The 8,157-nt window shown below is 46.2% G+C and overlaps 1 protein-coding gene across 3 annotated transcripts; it reads right to left on the reverse strand.

The window, feature by feature from the left end:
* Window positions 1-1,140: 1,140 nt before the first annotated feature.
* TFPI2 (tissue factor pathway inhibitor 2) lies at window positions 1,141-7,942 on the reverse strand. Of its 3 annotated transcripts, none has more exons than XM_068157023.1 (5): window positions 7,676-7,922; window positions 7,386-7,565; window positions 6,721-6,900; window positions 5,329-5,502; window positions 1,141-2,113 (listed from the first exon to the last, which is right to left on the reverse strand). In XM_068157023.1, exons 1-5 carry the CDS (start codon window positions 7,755-7,757, stop codon window positions 2,013-2,015), a joined length of 717 nt encoding a protein of 238 aa, XP_068013124.1. In that variant the 5' UTR covers window positions 7,758-7,922; the 3' UTR covers window positions 1,141-2,012. The 3 variants fall into 3 exon arrangements, with proteins under 3 accessions (XP_068013124.1, XP_068013126.1, XP_068013125.1); XM_068157025.1 differs by having other exon boundaries at window positions 1,141-2,116; window positions 7,676-7,891; XM_068157024.1 differs by having other exon boundaries at window positions 2,028-2,116; window positions 5,281-5,502; window positions 7,676-7,942.
* Between the last annotated feature and the right edge of the window lie 215 nt (window positions 7,943-8,157).

Consider the following 8,157-nt stretch of genomic DNA (forward strand, 5'->3'; position numbering starts at 1 on the left):
GACACATGAAACCAGCTGCTGGACACTGGCTACTGTAATAAAAGTTAATTTGCAGGATGGTATGGGCTGTGTTTATTTTCAACAGGGCAAAATGCTAACAATGGAGCCAGCCTTGGGCCAGTGTTGTTTCATCAGCAAACTGAAAAGGAAGTAAGTCATGAGTCAGAGAACATGCTGCGGGATGATAGAGAATTATTTAGATTAGTCAAAGCCACAGAAGTCTGGAAAGATATTAGAGCAGCTTAGGAGCTGACCAGCAGGTTGAAGATGATTCTCCCCCTCTACTTCACTCTGGTGGGACACTCTGGGCTGCTGCTCTAAGCAGCATGGCCACAATTCACAGCCTGAGGGAAGGGAGGTTAGAGAAGGCTGGTTACCAGAGGAGAGGTTTGGTGTGGGACAAACTCAAAACTGTGACACTAGTTGCCTGCAATTTTCTGTCCTGCAGCATGCTCACTCATCTGCACTCAGCAACAGATTTATTGAAATAAAAAGGGGGTTTTGACATCGAGAACCAGAAATGGAGTGGTAGAAGAACAGCAGCAAGCACAGCTGACTGCTTTCATTGAAAATCCAGCAGTGAAAGAAAAATCAGTAAGAAAAACAAATCTTCTCTAGTTTCCCCATCAGGTTTCCCTCTGAAATTGGGCTAAAGCACACACCTGGAATTTTCTAACTGAAAGCCAAAGTCATTTTGAGGAAACAGCCTGCTACCCCCACAAAAGCTCTTCAGATGATAGAGCAACATCAAATAGGAGACCCAGCAGCAGACAATCAGCTTAACTAAGCACCCCTTTGAGAGCAGCTCTTTAGGGAGAGCCAGCTGAGCCATAAGAACTGCTGGGGATGAATGACATCAATGCAATTTACTGCCTTTCTTCAAATAAAAGACCTCAGCACTAAGGAAACTATTGAAGAGCCAAATAAGCTCTACTCAGTCATAATCAGTAAATAATAGGTTCCATTACACATATTGGTGTACCTGCTAATTCAAGATAATGACAGAACCAGCTTGCCTTTTTTGTTTGTTTGGGGTTTTTTGGGGGTTTTTGTTTCCCCAAAAATATTTTATTAGCATTACTTAGGAATTCAGATTTAGCAAAATAGTGTAGGTGAAATTAATTGAAATTCAGACATAGCTCAAATACAAAACATAAAAGGTTTAATATTATCATCATAGGCACAATCTGTCACAAGAAATACAACAGTGCTTCCAAAGAGGGATTGCATGAGATCCGCAGAAGCTTCTGCTCTTCCTCTGTAACAGCCACCACAAACACAGCTGTCAAGATCCTCAGCAGATGTAACCAGCATAGCTCCATTAAAATCAAAGAGATGCTGGTTTATGCCATAGGAGAACCTGGAGTATAATTCAGCAGGAATTTCAAACAGCATAAAAAAGTCATGCCTACGTTTTCCACTCGAATCCTCCCCTAGCTTATTCATTGCCTTTGTCAGTGTGTTTAGCAAAGTATCCCTTTTCACACCTTCCCTTGTGGGAAGAGCCAGACTGAAATTTGTGTTTCTTTTATTGTTATGAAAGCTCTTGAAAGCCTTGGTTGTGAGCATTACTATAAAGGACAGCCTGCTTAATCAACAGTGCAAAGGGTGTAAACCAGCAGGGCAATGAATCTCCAAACACCCCATCCAAAGCAGAGGATGACAACAAAAAAATCCATGGTGGAGATTTAGCTTTGTAATCTTCTTAGTTATACTAAGGAACAGCTGAAATACTCTCCCAGGGCAGTACTAACATTCCCCCATAAAAACACGGAAATCTCAACACTTTGCTTTGCCAAAGTGCTACTGCAAAGGCAACAGAGCAGAAGAACCAAACTTGGGCTCATTCTTCTTCTATTAAATGCAGTTCGCTATACAAAGTTAGTTGGAGATACAAAGCAGTTCCGAAAGACAGACCTGCACTGGTGTGTAAACCTGTGTGGAAACTATCTCACAAAAGAGGCAAGTGGAATCAGAAGGTGGTGTTTCAAACATCCAAGTGCACAGCAGCTTTAAGACTTTGGGTTGTACATCTGAGGCTTTTTCACCAGTTTGATCATTGTTTTTCTGCGGAATGCACTGGTTGGCTTGCTGATTCTTGGTTTCTGAGTCCCTGCTAAGAAAACAAAGGAAGCAGTTCGTGAAACAGGGTGACAAAAGTATTACTACTCTTTGTTTAGGTTGGGTCTTTTTTTCCCATGTTATGCTGTTTAAGCATTTGATCCAATAACAACAAACAGATCAGAAACTGTAAAACGTGTTCTGGACACCCTATTCTCACACACTGTGAGGTCTCCAATGTGTCCACCCCTGGCACTAGAGTCCTATTTTGCTGCTCTTTTCCTGAGCAAGCATCAAAGTCTTTTCTAGCTGTCCTGCAGTGACAGCAGAATGGAAGTAAACACACTGCTCTATCTGAAAAAACAGACCAAAACAAAAAGAAAACCAAAAAAGAGCGACTACAGCATTTCTCTGAACAGCAGTGAAGTGCAAAATATAACTAGTGCTTGTAAAGATGAAATGATCACAGAATCACAGAAACAGTCAGTTGGAAAAGACCCTCAGGATCACCAACTTCCTACTCTACAATGTTCACCCCTAAACCATATCCCTAAGCACCATATCCAAATGACCTTTAAACACATCCAGGGTTGGTGACTCAACCACCTCCCTGTGCAGTTCATTCCAAGTCCTGACTACTCTTTCCATGAATTTTTTTTTTCCTAATGTCCAGTCTAAACCTACCCAGTCACAGCTCGAAGCCTCTTGATATATCACTAATTACCTGGGAGAAGAGACCAGCACCAGCCTCCCTACAGTGTCCTTTCAGGTACTTGTAGACAGCAATGAGGTCTCCCCTCAGCCTCCTTTTCAAAGCAAGCAGCCCCAGCTCCTTCAGTCACTTCTCGTAAGACTTATTTTCCAGGCCCTTCACCAGCTTCATTGCCCTCCTCTGCACTGGCTCCAGCACCAAAACATACCTCTTGCACTGAGGCACCCAAAACTAGACACAATACTCAAGGTGTGGCCTCAGCAGAGCCGAGTACAGGGGGACAGTCACCTCCCTGCTCCAGCTGGACACAGCATTTGTAATACAAGCCAGGATGCCATTGGCTTTCTTGGCTGCCTGGGCACACTGCTTGCTCATATTCAGTTGTTTGTTGATTAGAACCCAGGGGTCTCTTTCAGCCAGACAGACTTCCAGCCACACTTCCCCAAGCTTTCTGCACAAAGCTGGGTGAAGAGTGGACAAAGACCATCAGGGTTATGTCCAGAAATGCTCAGGAAGACTGCCTGAAATGTGTCACTGCAGTTCAGAAAGCACTGTGCAAATCTGACTGAAAATCAGCTATTTATGTACCAGCCCAGAAAGCCCAGTTCTCAACCCTTTCATTGTCAACTCCAATGTACTTATTTTCTTTTCCAATACAAACTTTATGTAATGAAATCAGTCAGAAACCTTTTCACTCCAAAAGCCATCAATCAATGTAAACAGCAGTTGTGTGTTTACAAAGGGAAGGTCAACTGAATTCAGACTCCAAAAGGTAACAGGAAAAATGCTGGGGAGGGAATTATGGGAGAAGGAGTGGTTTAAGCTGCCTGAAAGATTTGCTGAATGTTTCTGTACACTCCCAAGCTATAGAAATGAATATGTATAGCACAACATTAATTAGCACTAATTATGCCCTTAACTATGGGCTTTGGCTGTGCCAAGCCTTACTGAATTGTGAAATGCAGAAGTTGGTGAAAAAGCTTAAAACCCTTTCCATCTGGCTACCTCCTGCTCACCTCAGGAGACAGACTGTGTACCCTTCTTTCTTCCACAAAAGAGGAAGGAGCAGCTCCAGCTGGAGCTGGCTGGGTGTGGGCAGGAGAGAGATGCTGAAGAGGCAGTTTCTTTCCTCCTCTCTCTGCACACTTAGGCTGGAACCTGGCCCTACCATTGCCCAGCTAGTAATCAATGCAAATTACATCATCACAAGCGTGTCAGATAGACTTAGCATGCTATTACAGACTCTCTTATAATACTAGAAGGGAAGAGGCACACTCGGCCTTGTCATCCACAGAAATATTCCTATCGTGACTAACTGGCAGACAGTATTTTTCCTTCTGAGGACTGTGCTCAGGAGTGCAAGCCTCGCCCCAGCTCCTGATTTCTAGCTCAGAACTCAAGAATCATCCCCTGACTTCAGCTTTCCAACTACTCTTAAATACTGAAGTACTGGGACCTTGTGTATATCCAATGTTTAGAACATGCTGTTTGTTGGCTCTTCTCCTTTTTCCCAAAGCCATGCTAGATACAGCCTGGAGATTTTTTTTCCCCCCTGTTGGTATTAATGTTTAAAATGCTGTGTTGTGTCTGCTTCCTGAGTGCCCTGGGCTTCAACATATAATTATGCTTTTCTCTCCTTGATTTACATATCAAATTAATTAAGCTGGAGTATTAAAACTTTCAACAGTTGTAATGAACATATGACTGCAGGAAAAAGCTCAACTGTTTTGACTTCCAAGCACAGCTAGTAGCTGATTTGAATAAAACCATTACATAAAAAAATCAATTAGCATTCCCAAGCCTTCCTCCAATGGTCAGAGAGACAGTTGAGTCAGCACAAGTGATGAGGGCAGAAATCTTTAGCAATGGGCATGGGAAACGGGAACAGCAGGAAATACTGAAAATATGCAGGGAAAAAATTAAACTGATTTCAAAACTCACTTTACTCCTACTGAAAAATATCTAGAAGAAAATGAGACCCTAATGAGTGTTCTTGCTGGTACTGAACACTTCAAAGACTTGTGGGCTCTAGCAAGTTAATCAGTCTGTGTGCCCTTCTCTATACTTCACTCAAAAGTGGTGCAACCTTCTCACATTGCACTGTTCTTGAAGAAGAATTTAGTTCCAATTACCAGTTTTCATAGATTCATAGAATGGTTTGGGTTGGAAGGAACCCCAAAACTCATGTAGTTCCAACCTCACCTTCTACTAGAGCAGGTTGCTCAAGGCCCCATCCAACCTGGCCTTGAAGACCTCCAGGGAGGGGCCATCCACAGCCTTCTTGGACAACCTGTTCCAGTGTCTCCCCACCCTCACTGTAAAGAATTTCTTCCTAATCTCCAGCCTCAATCTCCCCTCTTCAAGCTTCAATCCATTCCTTCTATCTCTACAAGCCCCTGTAGAAAGCCCCTTTCCTGCCTTTGAAAACACCAAACCTAAAATACAAAAGGCATCAACAACCTGTGGCAAAGCCAGATGAGCAAGAGAAGGCTGTGAGCAGCTCTTACAGGTATTTGGATTGGGCTATCTGCTTGTGACTGGCCAGAACTCCCCACCTTTCCTGCAGACGTTGTAGCAGTCAGCTTCAGTGACAAAGTTGTTGGCGTTTCCACCACAGCCAGTGTATTTGAACTCCTTGCATGACTTGGTCTTGCTGTCATAGTAATAGCGAGACACAGAAGAAGAGCACAGACCTTCATCCTTTGGGCTGTAGCATAGCAAGGGACCAGCTGGGGGGAAAAAAAAGGAGAGAGAGAGAAAAAAGAATTACATCAATGTAACCTCTGGTCTGGCTTCTTACAATTTACTCTGCAATAAATGTTGTGGCTAAACAGCTCTTGTTCCCATTGGATTGATGTGACTGTTACCAAGGACATCAGCTTATTACTGAGAGTTATGAAACTGAGAAAGCCACAGGCAGTCCCAGAAACTAAAATTTCTACCCCATAGGTGAAATACATTGGCTTTCTTCATTCATGGTGCTATACACAGGACAGCTAAGAGACCTACATAGCCTGACCAGAAGTCTTATTCTATATACATATATAGACATAGAACAACAATTCCAGTGGAATTACTTCTGTAGAGGAAAAAGGCACACTTTGTTTATTCCTACCATGATTTTGCCAGCAAAACCTGCTCACCTGCAGCAAAAAGTACAAACTCCACCACTTTCCTCAGAAGAATCATATTTCATTTTGCTTCACCAAAACTTTACTCTTCTTTATGGAGACCTTCTATCAATTTAATGGATGTGCAACAAATAAAGTGAAAACAGTTCAGCACAGACCTAAAGAAATCTGCCACTGGCAAAAAATAACTGTCTCCTCAGGCTGTGACAGCTTTTATAGGTTCTGATCCATCTCTCTTCTTCAAGTCTTGCACTGGATATTAACCTGGCATTTATGACAGCACTTAGCTATAGTCACCTGCTCTTAATTACCATCTCTCCAACCAGAGACACTGGAGAGTTGTGGCAGGCAGAAAACTTGTATCAGCAGTTGAGTTGGTGAGTGCCACAAACCCCAAGCCAACTAACACCATCTCAGGCCCCAAATTTAGAAAGGCCATTTCTGCTTTATGCTCCAGTATCACTGCCCTGAACGTGACTGCCACACCACCTCACAAACCTGCCCCAGCACACGTATCCAACCTTATTGCCCTCCAGATGATGCAGGTACGGCTCTCTAGAAGTCAAGACCATTTGGCTGTAGCCCTGGGCATATTTAAGGTCATAAAATTAAACTAAGATTCAACAGCATTGTCTCTCTTTCAACTAACAGCTGAGACCAAGTGGCAACATGACGCAGACAGTACAAACATCTGCTCCACAGAAAGTCTCGCAAGCTACCACTGTCCATGCATCCAGAGGAAAACAGCAAATAAAATATCATCTTCATATCATGTTCAAACCATCTATTTTATTAAAAACTTGGAACAACCATTACTTTTCTCTGGCAGACAGTGGTCCACACAAGACTGCAAATCTCTGAAGTTGTTGGCATTTCCATAGCAGCCACCATAGATGAACTCCTCACATCTCATCGATCTCAAGTTAAAGGCATATCTTCTTAGATGACTCCTGCAAGGTCCTCCATCAGCCTCCATCCGGCAGATTTTGGGCACTTCTGCAAAACAAGTCATTTCATCTTCTGTACAAGCAACTCTTCAGGCTCCCTGTCCTGAGCAACAGGAGAGTGTAGACAAAACACTCCGGCTGCAGGCAAGTCCCAGCTTGTCCCACTGCCTGCATTTAAAATGGGTTAAGACTGCTAAGTTTGATAACATTTGCTACGTTTTCTAGGAGGAATCTGATGCATTAATAAACAACTGGCTATAATATTAAGTGACATTTACAATAGTAAGAGTTAAATTCCACATCAACTCTAAGACAACTTGCTCTGGTTTCTCTGCATAAAACCAACATCAGCGAGAAGTTGCCACAAGCAGGAGTGGCAGAGAGGGTGAGTTTGAAGACACACACACACACTATGCTCCCACAGCCCTCTTCAGCCCCCTGCGACTCCCGCAGTACCCCGAGGAACTGGGGCCCCCTCGGGTCAGCCCCCTCCCCAGGCCGAGGAAGACAGCAGGGGCCCCTCCCCGGACTCACTCTTGATGGTCCAGCATCTCTTCTCGCAGTCGTCGAGGGTAAGGAAGTTGTTGGCGTTGCCGTGGCAGCCTCCATAGGTGAACTCCTGGCAGCTCTGCGTGTACCTGTCGTAGTACCAGCGCGGCACCATGGCCCGGCAGGGCCCGTCGTCGGGGGGCAGCAGGCAGGCCAGCTGCTTCTCTGCGGGAAGACACCGGCGACCGGGTCTGAGGCCACCTCGGCGGCAGAGGTGGAGGCGGCCCCGGCCCCGCGAAGCTGCCCGCGCGGTCCCACCGAGCCTCGGCTCCTACCTGTGAGGGTACGCGGGGCCAGGGCGGCGCAGGCCAGCGGCAGCAGCAGTGCGGACAGCGGCAGCCGGCGGCCGGCGGCCATGTCGCGACAGCGGACGGGCGGGAGAGAAGGAGAGAAGACGGACGGGTGGCAGCGCGATCCCCGGAGAGAGCGGCGGTGCCCGGCTCGACGGCAGCGCTTTATATGCGGCCAGCCGGCTTCCCCGGGCCGCCTCCTCCTTGCGCATGTAGTGGGAGGGGAAGGGCTGATTCAGCCGGGCAGCGGCAAGTCCCCGCTGACCCGGTCGGCCCCGGGCTGCGCGCCTCCTGAATCCCAGAGGCGGGGGCCACGGGCAGCCCCCAGCCCCGCCACCGTCTCTGGGGGGAGGGGGGAGGGGTGTCTGTAGCTAGGGCAAGGTGGGGGATGCTGCCGGGGTTGGCGCGCCGTCGGGCTGGGGCGGGGTCTGTATCGCGTGGCTGCGGGGAGCTGGCTAGGGTCCACG

This window comes from Melanerpes formicivorus, unplaced genomic scaffold (genome assembly GCF_026170545.1).
Source record: "Melanerpes formicivorus ecotype bairdi unplaced genomic scaffold, bMelFor1.0.p_v2 SCAF_35, whole genome shotgun sequence".
NCBI lineage: Eukaryota > Metazoa > Chordata > Aves > Piciformes > Picidae > Melanerpes > Melanerpes formicivorus.